This window comes from Lissotriton helveticus, chromosome 6 (assembly GCF_964261635.1).
Source record: "Lissotriton helveticus chromosome 6, aLisHel1.1, whole genome shotgun sequence".
In the NCBI taxonomy this organism is placed as follows: domain Eukaryota; kingdom Metazoa; phylum Chordata; class Amphibia; order Caudata; family Salamandridae; genus Lissotriton; species Lissotriton helveticus.
The window spans coordinates 1,842,128,418-1,842,148,210 of record NC_136067.1 but is presented as its reverse complement, the minus strand read 5'-3'; the positions used below and the strand labels follow the sequence as shown (position 1 = coordinate 1,842,148,210).

The 19,793-nt window shown below is 42.5% G+C and overlaps 1 protein-coding gene across 2 annotated transcripts in view; it reads right to left on the bottom strand.

Moving 5' to 3' along the window:
- The window catches only part of RPS6KC1 (ribosomal protein S6 kinase C1), a 479,581-nt gene that overhangs the window by 152,871 nt on the left and 306,917 nt on the right, over window positions 1-19,793 (bottom strand). For both annotated transcript variants that reach the window (XM_078649767.1, XM_078649766.1), the window contains exons 12-13: window positions 5,771-7,360; window positions 5,410-5,499 (exon numbers count right to left, since the gene is read on the bottom strand). In XM_078649767.1, the coding sequence (XP_078505893.1) occupies window positions 5,410-5,499; window positions 5,771-7,360 (1,680 nt within the window). The remainder of the gene's footprint in view (window positions 1-5,409; window positions 5,500-5,770; window positions 7,361-19,793) is intronic.

Genomic DNA, 19,793 nt, shown 5'->3' with positions numbered 1-19,793 from the left:
TAAATGAATGACCCATTAGTCATAGATTACATTTGTTATTTGCAGTTATTCCCCTGACAAAGGTTGATATCGAAATGCATTGGGTGTTGCCAGGGATATTGCCAATATTATTACGCAAGAGCTGTACCTAATGTTTGGACATCACGAATTAAGAAGAATTAAAGACAAAGATACAATGCGAAATGTCTTCTGTTTGTGAATAATTATGATTTTGGATTTTTTCGAGTGTGTTTACACAGATAAATGTCACATTCTTTTGGAATACTCATGAATACTTTGTGAAAACGTTTGAAATATTGTATCCTAACATATAGCACCTGAGGGGCTAGTGAACAGTGTGTCCCATTATACACTTTCTGTTGTTTTTGATTTGTATGCTTCACTTGACTAGAGCTGGTCAAGATATGGGATTGCACCAATTATAAATGTGAATATGAGAATTTAAGTTTTGATTACATAGATAACAAGGAGTGCAGGTTATCACAATAATTTTTTGAATAAAGTAAAGGAAAACATCCGTGTTTATCCTGAGTTAAAGTTGAATACGTTAACAAAACTGTTAAGGAGTTCACCCACTCAGATGTAAATGGATGTCTTGGTTGTAAGAAGACTTTGTAGGCCTCTTTGCCTAAAAAGGCCAATGTAATGTCTACGGCATTTCCTTTTGAATTTGTAAGGTGACGGAAACCAGGTGTGAAGTGAATGCCACAGTGGCCGAAGCAGCTAGTTGTGCTGGTGCCCCCTTCTCTGGACCTCACTTCAACTTTTCACATCGCACAGTAGCCACCTTTGCTTGTTATACAGCCGTCATCAGTGGTGATGACTGTAGTCGTGTTCATCTAGTATAAATAAGCCTATGCTAAGTATTTGATTGCGTGAACAGACTTTCGCTCTGGAACGTACTTGAATAGTGATAATATCGATTCTCCGAGCTGTTTGCAGTGGGATCTCACTGCAACGTTTAGATTTGGGGCCGACAGTGAGTGTACCAATCGTTATAGACTTCTAAATAGAGTAGGGCTGGGGTGCTTTTTGGCACCCGCTTTTCAGGCTTTATACACATTATCTAGAGGACTGCCTAAAGAAGCATAGTCCTGATGTCCCTCGTTTGGGCACTACATTAGTTCATGTCCTGCTTTCTACAGGGTTGTATGATGGTACAACGCATGCCTGAATAAAGCATGCCTATACCTCGCAGTCTCTAACATGACAGCGATTTTAGTTTGCATGGACTTACCACGCATGCCTTTACCACGCAATTTCGTGGTAAAGGGGCATGTGGGCTGAAGATCATACCCCTCCCCTGTAAACTGTCCCTATTCTCCCTGCCCTGCCCCCTAAAAATTAAACCCACGCCCCAAAAATTACCTTGACCCCACCCCTAAACTATCCCGAACATCCCTAAACTACCACAACCGTGGCGACCCTTTCTAACATTGCTCACAGGGGAGTTTCGTGAATTGAGCTGCCCCAGATACCTACGGCTTCTCCGATTGGCAGACACCCCAATCCCGGAGCCGAACACATCCAAGTGCAAACGGAAGGGCAGGCGCTGATAACCCTCGCCTTATTTCTTTCTCCTTGCGGTTTCGGGGCTATTTCTTTAATTGGTGGACGGGGAGGGAGGGAGGGAGGGGGAACGACACGTTTGATTATTCAATAGTGATGTATATGACCTATGTTATTGACCAGCTCCAGTGGACACTGAACATACCACACACTAGAGCTTGACATGTCATACTTGTCTGGTAAATGGTGGTTCTATTGTCCTGTTTTTGGTGAAAATTCAATAAAAGATTTAAACCATAAACTACCACGACCCTGCCTGGTAAACTGTCTCTTCTCCCCCTACTCCGAGCCCTAAAAATTAAGCCCACGCCCCAAAAACTACCCCGACCCCAGCTCCCCTGCCCCTGAGCCCTAAAAACTATCTCCTACATCCCTAAACTACCCTGACACTGCTCCCTGCCCTGTAAACTGTCCCTTTTTCACCTGCCCTGAGCCCTAAACATTAACCCCACGTGCCAAAAACTACCCTGACCCCACCCCCCTGTCCTGAGCCCTAAAAAACTGTACCCTACTTCCGTGGAGTACCCCGATTCAAGCCCCACCCGCACTGAAGTCTAAAACCATCCCCTGCCCTGACCCCTAAAAACTTTCCCCAACATCCCTAAACTACGCCGTCCCTGCCCCTTAGCCAGTAAACTGTCCCTTCTCTCCTTGCTGTGAGCCTTACAAATTAAGCCCCACTACAAAAACTACCCCAACCCCAGCCCCCCTACCCTCGGCCCCAAAAAATGTCCCCTACATCCCTACTACCACGACCCAAATCCCTGCCCTGTAAATGGTCCCTTTTTCCCCACCATTAGCCATAAAAACTGTCCCCAACCCTAAAAACTACCGACCCCCTCCTGAGTCCTGAAACCTACCCCCACCCCGAAAAAATACCCCTCCACCCCCTAAGACCATGCCCTAGGCCCTGGCCCTATGACTCGACAACTAGACCCTCATATTAAACGCAGGTATCCAAGTAAAACTTAATTCTTGGCTGTTGTCTTTGGTCACTCATCCGCTATGCTGATGTGTTACACTCATGAAGGCTGAGATTTCTTCAGTCATAGGGAGCCTTGCCCAATTTTGGCACTCGCCTGGGTAATAAGCTCCTAAACCACATGTTGGATATTTATAGAAGCAAATTTGTATCATGAGCCCACTATGGTATGAGTGTTGCCAGTATGTTAACACAAGGAGCCTAAAAGCTGAGGAAAATAGTTTTTGTAGGTGGATTCTGAAAACCCCACAAAACTTCATATTTTATTTGTCACAAAGAGCTGGGTTTATGTTATTGGAGAACACCATTAAGCTTCTGTTGTAGGTGTGCATCATGACTAATCTTGTTGCTTCATTTAAACATGAACATATCATGGATAGTTTGAAATGTGATATATATTTAAGATCCATTTGGTTAAAATACATTCAGGATATCAGTCCCCAATTAAAAAGACCAGGTCTATTGATGTCACCAGAGTCTATTGTGATGATGGATACAAAATGGTCTAGGGATGCCTTTTATGGCATAGAAGTCTGACAAGAGATTGCACAGAGCTGTCTAGACCATCTGTTAGATCTTTTTTTTGCTGAAAGTAGCACAGGGTATGGAGATGTATCTTTGTCTGGTATCGGATAATTATGAACTTGAGTTACTTACTGTATTCAGAATGGGCATTACCCATTATATGTTAACGTTCCCTAAGGGCTGAATTACTTGAATCTTTTGATCTCTACCCCTGTGTCCACCCTAATCCACTGTATCTGTATCTGTGGCTATTTTAAAAAACTGCACACAAGTGGTGTATTACACCTCTAGAGATCTGCTGGTTTTAGATCTTATAGACCAACATTATTTATGCCTTGAAATCCTCTGGTCTGTTATTCTGTAGCCGTTTTTTGTGCTGTTTTTTCAAGATCAAGGCTAATATTGCTGACTGAATGGATTGTGATTTTAGAGATTATAGTATTGTGTCTAACTTTAGTTTTATTGTGCATATATGTTTTTATTTACTTTGTTTTTATGGTTGAATTTGTTTGAAAAAATAAACAGAATTAACTGAGGTGGAAAGTGATTCTGGGATTGATTATCAGAAAATAACAAGAGCTGTTAAAGCATTTAGGTGCGACATTATAAAAAGAATGAGTGAAAGGAGGTAGAAAAAGGAATAAAATAAGTTTTAAGAAAGGAGATCTAGTCTAATTAAAAAAAAATATTATATGGGAAAGTTCTTTCAAGATGGTCTGAGCCCAGCTACATAATACATGCAAATTGAATTTGAGTAGAGCTTTAGCGTTTAAAGATTGCGTTAGTGAGTCACAGTGGAATAACAAGAAGAGGTGAATGCATGAGGGTAAAGAGAATGTGTTCTTGGATTTATGTGTCTGAATCTGAAGATAGTGGAAGTTCCAGTTATGAAGGAGAAATGAAGGCACCCCAGGTTTCATTTCCTACACAAACTAATCAGCGTGAGAGGTCAATGGTGGATGTTCAGCCCAAAAGAAGAAGCAACCCAGGAGAGTTAGTCCTGTGACATTCAATGACTATATTCTTAAGAAGCAAAAGACACACAATTGATGGACAGAACAAATCAAAACATTCACCCCCAGTCAAGAGATCTGGGTTAAATCCATCATTCTTTTGATGACAATGCCACCCCAGTTTAGACCTGGCCATATGCAAATCAGTCTTGACCCTGTGCCTCATGGGAACAATCAAGCCCGAACTGCCATACTGCCATATCAGGTCCTCGCTGGACTGGAAACAAGCATCCTAGGGCCGGTTTTAGGGTTTCACCCCTCATCAGCCAGGATGGCTTGAATCCAGTGGCGCAGTGAGCCCGGGACCCACGTCTGGGCATACCCGGCGCACTTAGGGCGAGGAAGAAGAAGACACACAATTGATGGATGGAATGCAGAACAAATCAAAACATTCACCCCAAGTCAAGAGATCTGGGTTAAGAAGGCAACTCTCCAAAGTATTATATGTACTGTATTTTTATGTATGTTTCTTTATTGTTTTGTGCTGAAAACAAAGAGAGGGCGCGTGGTAACGACTTTTCACCTGTTGGTTGAATGATGATGGTGTGGTAGAACGCTGTGGGGTGGAATAGAAAACATGTTGTTTTTCAAATTAGCCACATTTATTCGGCTTAGGTCTTAATAGCTGGAAGGTGCTCTGAGGAGGGGCTTCTGATGTAGCTTTGTTTCTTGAACAAACATAGTCTTCAGTTGACTGCTCTGCAGACCATCTTTCGATACACCGTTTCCTTAAGTAACACTGACTGCAGAGAGAATAGTGCGGGTACTGCGATCATTGAATAGGTCTATAGATTAAGCTGCGGGAGGGACATGAAAGGTGCTAAAAAAATAAAAGAAAAGTTCTAGCATCTCAGCAAACTACTGTTACATCTCTGAAACCTCAATGTTTTCTGAAGATCAAAGATGACAATTAGGACTGCTTTACATTTTTTGTAATCTTACAATAAAACTCAGAACATATCTGCTCTTTCTTTGGCAGCGTTGAACCTCTCATTTCAGGCCTGACCTCCAGTGATCACAAAGGAAACTCAAACTGTATTAAGTAAAACTAAGGGCCAGGGGGGTCCTTGAGTGGCTTCTAAAGGCGGATTTTGTGTCCTGCGATGATTCTGTATCTCTCTTTTCTGTGCAGCACAAAAGACCATTTACCGCCCCAACAATGGTTCAATTATGAACAGTCTCTTGCATGACAGGACCAAGATTTCTTTGAATATCAGACACTGCATTAACTGGAATAAAAGTATGTCATGCGAGCTACAAGGGGAAATGAAAGCTGCTAATCGACTTTTCAAGGCAAACGTTTGCGGCGATTGATCTAACCTGGGGCGCAGTAGAGTCGCTCCATGGCATCATTGTCGCAGGCGTCTTCCACATCACTCCACCTGCTAAAATACGTTAGCTGAATGTGTCCTAAAAACAAAACGACAGGAGAAATCAAAACATTTTTCCCTTCCATTTTCTGCAGAAGTGAACTGTAATTACTCCTTTTGTAGATAAAAACAGTATCATTAAGAATAATGGCATCATTAAGTACTAGAAGCTATTACTGCGGGTGAATTTGCGGCGCTGATAATGAAGCTCTAGACAGGAAATGAAGATACTAATTACAAGATAAAACGCCTCCTCAGTTAATTGGAAGCAACAGCGACTAAAAAGAAATGCATTTGCAAAAGTTCCTGACCTCTATCATTCAATAAGATGTTGTTTGGGTTCAAATCGCGGCACACAATTCCTTCTCTGTGTAAAGCGTCAAGGGCTACGACAATTTGTGCAGCCCATCGCTGAATGTAGTCCTCAGGGATGGAGAACTGGGAGGTGAGTGCTAATCTCTTGTCAAGGTCCTGGAACATTTGATGGATCTCTTTCTCGGCTTCTTGTGCGCTTCCGCCACCACAGGCGGACTTGGGGTCTTCATCTTTGGCCTCAAATGGGAATGTATTTTCAGGCTCCTCGTCAACTGGATCTCCAGCTCTATCTACAGAGAGAAATGGGACTACCATGATTGAAGGCCCTGCACCAGCGCCATCTTCTTTAGGGTGCAGAGAACTAAGGCTTGCATCTGTGTCGGCAGCGGTCAATGCCGGAGGCGCAGAATGTGTCCGAAGCCCCCGAAGTTTAGGATCAGAATCAACCAATGCAAAGTCAGCACAAACAGGACTGGTAGAAGCAAACATTGTCCCCAAAGCATCCTCCGAATGTCTTTTCGATATGTTACACACGTCATTTGTAACGAAAATATTAGGTTCCTGAATAACTGAGCTAACAAAAACTTCCTGAGTTTTATTCGTTTCTAAACTATGGTTTAGTTGTAGGACATCCGGGGTCTCTAAGAGTCGGCTCTCCGAGGCATCAAAGTCAATCTTTGGCTCGCACACAGATTCTGCTTCCTGCTGCTCTAATACACCTGGAAGGTTGACCAGTAGGTCCGGTCGTCCCTCGTCGGTACTACTGACGTCATCACAAGCAGCATCTTTAAAGGATATCACTGGCACAGAGTCATTCGAGCTCTTGCTTACTGTGTCGTGGCATTGAAAGTCCACTATTTCGACGGTGGCCTCGAGGCTACTGGAACTGCTTTCGTGACCTGGTACAGGCATGAATGGCTTCAATGTTTCAGATTTTAAACTGTTCAATTTCTCTCCAAAATCAAGGCTCATGAGGTCACTGGCACTGTCTTTACTGTCGATTCGGAATAATTCCATGGGGCTGTTTCTGGACATGGTCAACGAGTCAGATATTTTTGTGGGTAGAATCACTTCGGAGTCCCCCTCTCCAGCAAACAGCATTAGATCCTTAGATACAAATGGAGAACTGAGGCCATTGTCAACTGAGTGTTGCGGTGGTTGCAAGCTTCCTATATCTTTGATCAACACCCCACTGTCAGCAGGCCTGCGGACTGGCTTTTCTTTCAAAGACTCAGGCTCAATCTTATCTTTCCCATATTCATTGCATAGTGTTAGATAACTTGTAGTGCATTCTTCATCAGAACTTGACCCTGACTCTGCCCACTTCAGAGAACTTCCTCTGTGGACTTCTTCTTGGGTGCTGCTGTCATCTTGAGAACTAGCAGTGAGGCTGCTGTGCAAAGGTCCCACTTTAAGCATGCCCCCGCTTTCTCGTGAGTCAATGCTGCTACCAGTGTCCTTTGGACTGGGAGTCACAGCCTTCAAGTAACCTTCGGCAGAATTTAAATGCGGTGCTTCATGGACATTAAAGCTTTCTGGTGGGCTCCTGTTGAGGAATTTACTGATGTAGGACCACAACTTGCCACCTACATTCAAGAAAAAGAAAGCCATTAGAAGGAAAGTACTGTTTTTGTGCACAATTTTAAATCTACAAAATCAGGAGCAATTATAAACATCATAGCAAGTGTATTTCAAAGCTGGGATGCAGGGTAATTTTGCAATAGTGAAACTTACATCAACACGATCACTATTCTACATCAGTTAGAAGAAATCACAAAACTGCTGCTCATTTGTACAGTTACATATTTTAAAATGCTTTTTACTGGTTACAAAACACCCATCTTCCAAAAGAACAATAAAAGACAATCTTTTTTTTTTTACTTAATGGATCACTTATGCATGGATATATTTATGTGTTCGGATAATACAGACAACTTTGAATTGTGCCAGATTAAGGGTGTTGCAAACCTGCCTTTTCTGCACAATCACCCCTAATTTTTGTTTTTTCTAAACCCTATTTTTGCTGTTTTTTTTAACTCTGCACTTTCCCCCCTGTTAACAGGAGTAAAGTGCCTTAGCCATCCATTTAAGCTCAGTTAAATTGGGTTCCCCCAATTGACAGTTTTAACTTGCCTACACACCCTAGTATATGGTGTAGAAAATAAACCTAAGGCCTGAAAGATAAATGCTGTCAATGGACTGCAGCATCTATTGAGCCATTCACAGAGTAGGATTGTAAAACCTGGCTTCAGGCATACCCTGTGTAACCTGATTGCCGGCAGCCTAAAAACCTGCAGAAACACCTGTCAAATTAGCTCTTTGAAAAGCAGGAAACCCTGCTTTTAAATATTAATAGGTCACCCATAAGTACACCTTTCCACTCACAAGGTACAGTGTCTAATATTTAAAAGAGGGACATGTGCAAAATTAAAGTTGGTATGTTGACAAAAGTCACTAGACATCAAAAGCTATTGTCACCAGCTGGGCTGTAGCTTGATCCTAGATAATGTCAAAGTACGTATTCTAAACTTTATTCTAACTTTTGATGGAAAATGGCAAAAAAAGTCGTTCAATGACTATGTTTCATATTTATTAAATGTATAACTCCTAGGTAAAGTTATAATATTAGTAAATATTTAGGAAAGGTAGCTTTTAGAAAGTTTAATTTTCCCTACTTGTCTGAAGCCCCTGAGGGCTAATTTGCATTAGCCGTTCGGTAGTTGCCCAAGAAGTGTTTGACCGTAATAAGGTGTGAAACAACTTCCAAAGTGGAAGAGTGGCTTAAAGGTGGTGACATAATGAATTGGCTGCAGGGAATTTAAACCCTATCAGCCTAGGAAGGACAGGAACTTTATTAACTTGAAAGGAGGAAATGTAAATGATGCCCAATCAGAGTTTAGTGTAAGGAGAGGCATATAGAAGGGAATGCCTTTGTCTCCAAGCTTTACAACAAACTGGTTTGGAGCCGACAGAGGAGAGTGAACTGCTCATTTCCCTCCCCATACCTCTAGATGAACCCAAGAGCTCTGCACCAAGGAGAAAGGGTTTCCCCATGTTGGATTTTAGGAGTGAAAGCCACTGTAGGATTGTATGTAGTTGGGCAAACAGGGATCTACTGAAAAAGTGGGTAGGATTGGCCCAGGGAACTTTTACTCTATGCGTACAGGAGGATCCAGGAGACACCCATACCCACTAGCTAGTGCCATCCATAGATTCTGCATTCCAAGGAACTCGTCAGAACACTTTCTGAAGCTACAGAAGATAGGTAGAGGACTGGACAGGCTGGATGCGGCATGAGAGAAGCCTTGAAGACTGCACCTGCTCCCTCTTGTACCTACCACAAAGAAGTAAACTCCAAGGACCAACTCAACCTGAACGTGTCTTGCTGATGGCCTCAGCTGGAGTGAGTCCTTGGCATTGAGTGTTGTCCCTAAGGTTCTGGGAGCCTTAAATGTGCCCCAAAGGAACAGCTACAGACTCTGAAAAGTGGGGACTTAAAAATGTTGGGGACTTACAAGACTTCCAGAGCTGTCTGGGGAACCTCGAACCAAAGGTGTTCTATTTCAATATTCCTTCCTTGGATACACCTTCAGGCTTGCCCCGCAAAAGAATTCTGAGCACAATAAAAAAGGACTAACTCAGAAGGTAAAATCTTTGACGCATACAAAACGAAGCTATTATTGGCGTTTTGTGCTTTTTGGTGCTATTTTTTTCTTCAAAGTTTAACAATTGTTATCTCTGGTTCCCCTTATTGAACTATTTCATTTTGATGAGATTTTGTTTCTTAAACTTTTACTCTGATTTTCTAATTCAGTTTGGGATTTTTTTGACCTTATTACTGTTTTGCTACTGCATAAATACTTTACAAATGTCTCTAAATGTATCCAGTCTGCTCCATACCATAGCTGCCCGGGGGTAGAATTCAAGTTAATTTAGCGACTTAGGGGTGTCACCCTGGCAAGTTAGTGTTATTGGGTCATATGTACAAAACCTATTTTGAGGTTGCAAATGGCCCAAATGGTTTTTAAAATATGCATCAGCTGAACTGCTATTCGGTAACCTGTTACCGAATTGCAATTTGGATATGCGATTCAGTATTTGGAAAGGAAGTGCATAGGCCATCCCTTCCTAATACCAAATCGCAGTGGTATGTATGAATGTTTTGCAACCGACATTTGGTTGCAACCTATTCATTTTTTACCGACAACCAAAGGGTGGTGGTAACCATACACAATGGGAAGAGATCTCCGGGGGTCCCTTCCCCTTTGTAAATGATTAAACAAATATTTGTGAAGAGCAGGCAGTAGTTCAAGGGACCACTGTTTACTGTTAAAAAATTAAACGTCAAAATTAAATTTTTTCTTTTTAAATGCATCCCATTTTCCTTTAAGGAAAAGGGACTGCATTTTAAAAAAAAGTTTGCTTTATTAAAAAACAATCACAGACATTGTGGTCTGCTGACCCTAACAGGCCACATCACTATGATGGCTACGATACCTAGTGGGTCGCAAATTGTGACCAACATCATTAATATTCATAAGGTAGGTCAATTGCAACCCCATTAGTAATCGCTAAATGAAACTGAATGGAATTCATTCATTAAGACTAGCGATTCTCAATTAGGAATTCGCAATTCCTAAAATGTGGACATATGGCCCATTACTGCTTGGGGTGGACAGCTTCCCACCCCAAACAATAATCCACTTTCTCGCAAAAGGGCATTATTAAAATTAATAGGCTACAAATTTAAGATTGGTAGTTATAAACTTTTTTAGCCTCAGATGATGTAAATAACCTGAGTTAGTGTTGGGCAGAATAACTGTTATAGCCTCGAGTACATATATACACCTTCTCCTAGGGTACAGATATACACATTCAGAAGTGATATATTAATAGGCAACATTTATTAGTATTTTGTGGATAAAGGCATGGGTAACATCTGGAATAAGAAAATACAAACACACTTGTTTCCAGTCGGTTCAGATATTATGGCTATTGACCATGATTCAATAGCTACCTGCGGCTGAGTGATGTTTGCTAGGGGCTACACAGGTGGGGGAAAGTGGCAGATAGTTATTGTCATGGTAACACTAATTTATTCTGGCAAGTGCCATTTTACAGGAATTAGACACACTTTGTAACACCTTCTGCCTCTATGCTTCTCTCTTTCTCCGTGGGGGGCCTACGTTTAACTTTCAGGGTATGTGACACTCAGTATTGTGGGTGTTAAAAGACCTCAAAACTTTTGACACCCCAAACATTTACCCCAACATAATGCCCACAATTTGATGAATCGGAAATGGTGTTAAATTCTAATTTCATGAGGTAATATGTCCCGAGTTAAGGCACCTCCGAAAACATCAAAAGGGCACACTCAATAACAGGGTTCTAGATCAGCGGATTAGTTAAAGGGTTTATAGGGAAGACATTCTTTTTGCCCTGATCAACTCCATTTTTTGACTGATAAAGGTGGTCACTGACTCGGAAAGTTCCCTGGGCTCTGCGAACCAGGCCCAGGGCCAGTGCTCTATCCTCTACAGATATATGGCAAGTGATATAATTCTAACTGTCCAAGACAACCTAACTGTGAGTTCCTAGTATATGGTAGGGAATGTAGGTTTAGAGACCCTAGTGGACTTAATGCATTTAAGTGTGCTCTTGTGTGGTATCTGGTGTCATTTTAAAGCTAGGCTTGCAAGTCACTCCTAAGGTCTGTCCTATGTGCACCAAGTGACGGGTGCATTGTTATAAAAAACAGTGATAATATAAAAGATGCTTTATATGCCCTAGTAGAGAAAAACAGCCAATGTTGTTTTTCCCTGTAGTTGTGCTGCTAGCCCTATGGGCTTTTATAAAACCATCACTTTATTAAACTTAATAAAGTATATCTTTGCTTGGGAGCTAGCTAGCAATTTCATTCAAAGTATCTAAATAATGGTCACAATAAATCTAACAACTTTTCAAGGTCAGATTTAGTATAACTATTACAGATAAGTAGTTTTAGAACTTACTATCCCGAGGTTAACAAAAGCAGCTCTGTAGAAGCCTCTTCTGATTGGTCAGCCATTGACAGCCTGAGCCAAGCTGATCCCTGAGTAGGTGTGAAGAGGCCTGGGGGTAAAATAATACAACCACTTGGTGGGAGGAGAATTGCTGCCAGGGAGAAGAAGGGCACTGGGGAGATAAGATGGACTACAAATGCAAGAGAACAGATGTCACAACACCCAAGTCGGCTCACACTTCCTTCATCCCCAGCCAGATGGGAGCCGCTCTAATTAGATTAGGAAAGGGGCTGGAAGGGAAGTGTAGTGAGTTGTTAGCCACACCTTTGGGTGGGTTAAACAGACACACACCAAGGAGAGATTGTCTCCATTTTGGGATTTTTCTGAAAACAGTGCATTCTGGGTCTAAAATATGTGAAGTGGTCATAACAGAGGGAGGTAACTTTACACCTATCGATTGGGGTGCCACCCCTCTTGCCAGCCCAGAATGGAGGATATATTTTGGAGACCTGCCGGAGCTCCTCAGCGCTCTGCCTGGAATAAGATATCAGAAGAAGAAGAACTGTCCTGCTGGACCATTGGACTGCAGCACTGAAGGCTCGCACTTAGGACTGCACTTGCTGCACTCACAAGGCTCCATAAAGAAAGGACTGTGCCTGACTCAATGGAAAAGGAGCGGCCTCCCTGATCAGCAACAGGTATAACAGAGTTGGAAGATGTCACCTGCAAAGCTAAAGAGAGGATCATCTCAGCTGCAACTGGATCTTTCCTGGACTGCGCAGGTGCATTCAGAAAAATTGAGTCCTAGCCACCAAGAGACAATCCCGAGGGTCTGAACCCTGGGCTGGTGCTACTGGGCCCTTATTTTCCCCAAAGGAACTAAAAAACAACCAGATCTCAAAGTTTGGAAACTTTCTGCAAAGATTTGCAGAAAATCTCCAGGAGGAGACTGGCTCAACGTTGAAAGTCACGCAGCCTCATTCAAATCGTGAATTGGCCTGCCAGAGCTGGTTTGTCCTGCTGAAACCTCCAGAGCTCCTTGCCGTTGAGGACAAAGACTTCCAGAGGCTCACCTAGTCATCACGTTGCAGCAGACCGCTATCATCTAATCCAACTACGGATCCAAGAAGACCAAGGACCCGCCAATAAGTCTGTCGATTAATTAAAAGCTACGAGAAAAAGATTAAGTTAAAGGTCAACTTTTGACTGAGACCTAGCCCTCTGCTTATCCGACCCGCGCTCAATCCAAGTCGGCCTAAAACTTTGATTTTGTACTGGTCCAGCACGTCAGATAGCCGCGAGTGTCGCTTTAAACTTTTTGCCATTTTGGTGTAATTTTAACATACAAATATTCTCTAATTTTATAAATTGGTGTTGGGTGTTGGATTTTTATTATGTTGTGTATTTTACTTTTACTTATTTACTGTTTTGGTGGTATTAAATGCTTTACACATACCCGTCTCCTAAATTAAGCCTGACTGCACATTTGCCAAGCTACCAAGGGTTGAGCAAGAATTAATTTCCTGAGACTTGACTGGACCTAGTAGTGATTGTGGTGTAATTACTAGCTGAAGGTGATTACCCCACCTACATGATTTTATTACAAAAATGCACAAATAAGTGGCACAGAGTTAATGTTATGAAGGTTTTCAGCAAGTATAGCAGTACAGAGAAGTACAACGTCAAAAGTATTCGAAGTCCCAAGATAGTAGCACAATCAAGAGAGAATAGGGCAGCATCCCTAGAAGCATAGCAAAGATTTCTGGCTCACCCCGAGGGTTTTATACATTGTTTCCACAAATGAAATGAACAGAGCTGCAGAATCACTGTAATGTAATGGAAAATTATACTTCTACAGCAAATGAGAGGACATTTCTTAATAAACGTCACATTGCCTTAGCACTTAAGCACTAGCCCACTAAGTGAATAATTATTTTATCCCTTCTATGCTAATTCCATTCTTAGATGGTGGAACAAACTAGATACATGAACAATAACGTGTTACATCAATGATTAAGGTACAGTGAACGAGCGGAAGGGCCTTGGGGTTATAGTTGCAGTTGGTTACCGATCCACAGAAAGTTCATCGACAGCATCATAAACAATAACATTGGAAATAAAATAGTAGATCTCAGCTTGAGTGTGTGCTGCAGTAAAAGTAAGGAGAGGTGGGCAAAGGGGAAAGGCACCGAGGAATCAATCCTGGATAAAATGGGTGATAGGCCCTAATTGAGGTCTAGTTAACAAAGGTGAGTAAAACACTTGTAACTTTAAATACATCTGCACAATATTCGTGTATACATGTAGAATCAAGTGTAAACCCCACATTCTGCAGATTAAGAATGCACGAAAACACAAATGCATAAAAATCTCACAGTATGCAAACAGAACTGAATCTAAATGTGTAAACTGTGCATTTTTTTATCAACTTATCAGCGGTGAAAATCTTCTATAAGAATCTATAAGAATCTTCTATACAAAAAAACTGACTGGACATAACAAACAGCCACTATTTTTAAGTGCCACAGACATGTGGCACAAAGCTTCCGGTGCAATAAGTACTCAAGCTGCTTCTCAAGATGGGGGCAACAACAAGACAAAAACAACATCAGGCGATACCTGCATTGCTGTACAAATAGGGCGTGACCTAACAGTTTGGGTTGGACTGTACGTTAAGGGGTGGTACCAAGACTCATTTGCATATGTTTGGTTCCTGTCTGTACTGGAACAGATGAACGGCAAAGGAAGGAATCAAACACACCCAGAATAATTATCAGTAGTTCTGAATGATTAAAGCATCTCCATCCATCACCTTTATGTGTTCTACACTTGGGAAAAGCAAAACTACAAGCTCTGGAATCCAAAAGTGATGTTCAATACAGACACAGGACTGGCTGAAAGTCTTCGTGAGAAAATAGCCGAACGAGCTAGCTAAACTTTTTCAAAACGCCAATTGAGAGGATGTGGCCTAACGGCTAGAGTGGTCCACCTCGAAGCTGGGGAACCGGGTTCGAGTCTCGGCAGGGATGCTCAACATCCTGTGATTCTGGGCAAATCACTTAATTTCAACGTGCCTGACAAAAAAACAATGAATGTGTCCATCTGTAACGCAACTGGTGCTCATGTAAAGCGCTCCGATACCTTAGGGTCAAGTCCATGCTATATAAAACTGCAACAACAATAAAATCTATCTTCTACCATTCAAATTTCCACATAATATGGAGTCTCAAAATTTCACAGAATGTGCAATTTCAGAATGTTTTTGTTTAATGGCAAAAACAACAGTTAATGGACAGAATGCAGAACAATGTCATACATTCACCCCAGTACAGAGATCTGGGCCTAAATCCGTTGTTTTTTTGCTCACCATGCCATTCTAGTTTGAACCCAGCCATATGTAAATCAGTCTTGACCCTGTGCCCCATGGGCGCAGTCAAGCCCAAACTGCCAAGTCAGGTCCTCCCTGGACTGGAAACAAGGATCCTAGGACTGGTTTCGGGCTTTCAGCCCTCATCAGCCAGGATAGCTTGATTCCAGTGGCATGGAGAACACGGGACTCACGTCTGAGCATACCCGTCCCACTCGGGGTGACAAATGCAAAAACAACAGTTGATGGACAGAATGCAGAACAATGTCATACATTCACCCCAGTACAGAGATCTGGGACAAAATCCATCGCTTTTTTGCTCACCATGCCATTCCAGTTTGAACCCAGTCATATGCAAATCAGTCTTGACCCTGTGCCCCATGGGAACAGTCCAGCCGGAACTGCCTGAAGAGAGGTGAAACCCCGAAACCGGTCCTAGGATGCTTGTTTCCGGTCCAGGGAGGACCTGGCTTGGCAGTTCGGGCTGGACTGTTCCCATGAGGCACAGGGTCAAGACTGATTTGCATATGGCCAGGTCTAAACTGGGGTGGCATGGTAAGCAAAAGAAGGATGGATTTAACCCAGATCTCTATGACTGGGGGTGAATGTTTTGATTTGTCCTGCATCCCGTCCATCAATTGTGTGTCTTTTGCTTTCTCGCCCTAAGTGCGCCAGGTATGCCCAGACGTGGATCCTGGGCTCACTGTGCCACTGGAATCAAACTATCCTGGCTGAAGAGGGGTGAAACCCCGGTCCTAGGATGCTTGTTCCCGGTCCAGGGAGAACCTGGCTTGGCAGTCGGGCTGAACTGTTCCCATGAGGCACAGGGTCAAGACTGATTTGCATAAGGCCAGGTCTAAAGTGGGGTGGCATGGTGAGCAAAAGAAGGATGGATCTAAACCAGATCTCTTGACTGGGGGTGAATGTTTTGATTTGTCCTGCATTCAGTCCATCAATTGTGTGTCTTTTGCTTTCTCGCCCTTTGTTTAATGGCAACCCAAGTGTTGCTTCCAGCTATGCGCCAAAGTGTGCGTGGGAGCTTCCAGAGCTACATATTCATTTTTTATGCGTGCATTTACATGAAAAGCTACTCTTATACACACACACACACGCATAAACATTCACATCATGCTCTCATCACTGTTCTTCAATAAATGAACACAGAAGGCATGACCTTGTCGCAGGTTACTTGGCTCTCCTAGGAAACATTCTGCAACTGCTACAGATGGGAGAAGTACATTCAGAGGCAGGTGCCAGCAGACACATGAAAACACAAACTTTGTATGGCACCGGCAACTTGCTCTGCTTATGCAGCAGGCGATCCAGAAGCAACTGGGAGGCAAACGATTGTAGTTCTTCTGTGAACCCATATGTATCACACCCACTGGCGTTTTCCTTCCAAATCACTAGTGACAGAGCTGCGCGGAGCTAAGTGTCAGGCAAATATTCTGCTGCGAACAAAAAGAAGCAATTAATGAACTCTTGAGGGATTCGCTATTTACCATTCTTGCTACAAGCCCCTAACGTGAACATGGATTCTTGGCAAACAGCGACAGAGAGAGGGAAAGTGCTGTCCCTGGAGCGGGCTAGAACGCAGGTCTCACTTTCTGCCAAATCAGAGCCGTGGAAAGCAGATTGCAAACAATTCCTGCTAATGCTACCGAAGGTCAGGCAAACCAGCGATCATTCTTCATCAGTTGTTGGCGTCTTCCATGCCCACTGCCTCGTACTTTTCTGCCTCCATCCAACACACATTTGAAAGTTTAAAATGGCGTGAACAGCCACGTACCCTCATGACATGCACAGAAGCATCAGCCAGCCCTGGCTTCTCAGTCAGCAGCAGTTTGTATTCTGGGTCTTCTTGTGTTGGAAGTAATCGTAATTATAATAACTTGCCTTTCTGAGCAGCGTTCTCTACTGCCCTGCTGCCATTTCTAAGCGCTGTAATTAACACGTGTGTTGATACCTTATTTAGTGGTACAGAGTTAACCAACCAGAAGAAATGAGGATTTCGTTTTCAGTGGAGAGTGTTCCCGCTAATTTACCAACCTGAAGTGTGGCGGGTTGAGTTTTCAGGAGAGTGTTCTACACAAATGTACCAACCTAAAGGGTGGTTGGTTGTCTTCCCCCAGAGAGAGCTCTACACTAATTTACCTACCTGACGAATGGAAGAATGGGTTTTCATCGGAGTGTTCTACACTAATTTACCAACCTAAAGAGTGGCTGGTTGAATTTTCAGCAGAGAGAGCTCTACACTAATTTACCTACCTGAATAATAGAAGGTTGGGTTTTCCGCAGAGAGGATTCTACACTAATTTACCAACCTAAAGAGGGGCTGGTTGACTTTTCCCCAGAGAGAGTTCTACATTAATTTACCTTGGGTTTTCAGCAGAGAGTGTTCTACAGTAATGTATCAACCTAAAGAGTGGCTGGGTTCAGTTTTCTGCAGAAGCATTTTCACTAATTTACCAACCTAAAGGGTGGTTGGTTGAGTTTTTCCCAGAGAGAGTACTACACTAATTTACATACCTGAAGAATTGAAGGTTGGGTTTTCAGCAGAGAGTGTTCTCGCTAATTTACCAACCTGAAGAATGGAAGGATGGGTTTCAGCAGCCAGCGTTCTGCACTAATTTACCAACCTGAAGAATAGAAGGTTGGGTTTTCAGCAGAGAAGGTTCTACACTAATTTACCAACCTGAAAAGTGGCGGTTGAGTTTTCTGCAGACAACGTTCTACAATAATTTACCAACCTAAAGGGTGGTTGGTTGAGTTTTCCCCAGACAGTACTACACTAATTTACCTACCTGAAGAATGTAAGGTTGGGTTTTCCACAGAGTGTTCTACACTAATTTACCAACCTAAAGAGGGGCTGGTTGACTTTTCCCCAGAGAGAGTTCTACATTAATTTACCTTGGGTTTTCAGCAGAGAGTGTTCTACAGTAATGTATCAACCTAAAGAGTGGCTGGGTTCAGTTTTCTGCAGAAGCATTTTCACTAATTTACCAACCTAAAGGGTGGTTGGTTGAGTTTTTCCCAGAGAGAGTACTACACTAATTTACATACCTGAAGAATTGAAGGTTGGGTTTTCAGCAGAGAGTGTTCTCGCTAATTTACCAACCTGAAGAATGGAAGGATGGGTTTCAGCAGCCAGCGTTCTGCACTAATTTACCAACCTGAAGAATAGAAGGTTGGGTTTTCAGCAGAGAAGGTTCTACACTAATTTACCAACCTGAAAAGTGGCGGTTGAGTTTTCTGCAGACAACGTTCTACAATAATTTACCAACCTAAAGGGTGGTTGGTTGAGTTTTCCCCAGACAGTACTACACTAATTTACCTACCTGAAGAATGTAAGGTTGGGTTTTCCACAGAGTGTTCTACACTAATTTACCAACCTGAAGAGAGGCTGACTGAATTTCAACAGAGAGCGTTCTACACTCATTTACCAATCTAAAGAGTGGCTGGTTGAGTTTTCAGCAGACAGTACTACACTAATTTACCAACCTAAAGAGTGGTTGGTTGAGTTTTCAGCAGAGAGCGTTCTACACTAATTTACCTACCTGAAGAATGGAAGGTTGGTGTTTTCCACAGAGTGTTCTACACTAATTTACCAACCTAAAGAGGGGCTGGTTGAGTCTTCACCAGAGAGAGTTCTACACTAATTTACCAACCTGAAGAGAGGCTGACTGAATTTCAGCAGAGAGTGTTCTACACTCATTTACCAACCAGAAGAGTGGCGGCTTGTGTTTTCAGCAGAGAGAGTTCTACACTAATTTACCTACCTGAAGAATGGAAGGTTGGGTTTTCCACAGAGTGTTCTACACTAATTTACCAACCTAAAGAGGGGCTGGTTGAGTCTTCACCAGAGAGAGTTCTACACTAATTTACCAACCTGAAGAGAGGCTGACTGAATTTCAGCAGAGAGCGTTCTACACTAATTTACCAATCTAAAGAGTGGCTGGTTGAGTTTTCAGCAGACAGCGTTCTAGACTAATTACCAACCTGAAGAGTGTCCAGTTGAATTATCAGCATAGAGTGTTCTACACTAATTTACCAGGCAGAAGAGCAGCGAATTGAGTTTTCAGCAGAGAGCATTCTACACTAATTTACCAAACTAAAGGTTGGTTGCGTTTTTCCCAGAGAGCGTTCTACACTAATTTATCAGCCTGAAGAGCAGTGAATTGAGTTTTCAGCAGAGAGCATTCTACACTCATTTACCAACCAGAAGAGTGGGGAGTTGAGTTTTCATCTGAGTGTTCTACACTTATTTAACTACCTGAAGGATAGAAGGTTGGGTTTTCAGCAGACAGCATTCTACACTAATTTACCAAACTAAAGGTTGGTTGGTTGAGTTTTCCCCGGAAAGCGTTCTACACTACTTTACCAACCTCTAAGAATGGAAGGTTGGGTTTTCAGCAATGTGTGTTCTACACTAATTTACCAACCAGAAGAGTGTCGGCTTGAGTTTTCAGCAGAGTGTTCTACACTAATTTACCAACCAGAGGAACGGAAGGTTGTGTTTTCAGCAGAGTGTGTTTAGCACTTATTTAAGAACCTAAAGAGTGGCTGGTTGAGTTTTCCACAGTCAGCGTTCTGCACTGATTTACCAACTGGAAGAATGGTAGCTCGAATTCTCAGCAGAGACCATTCTAC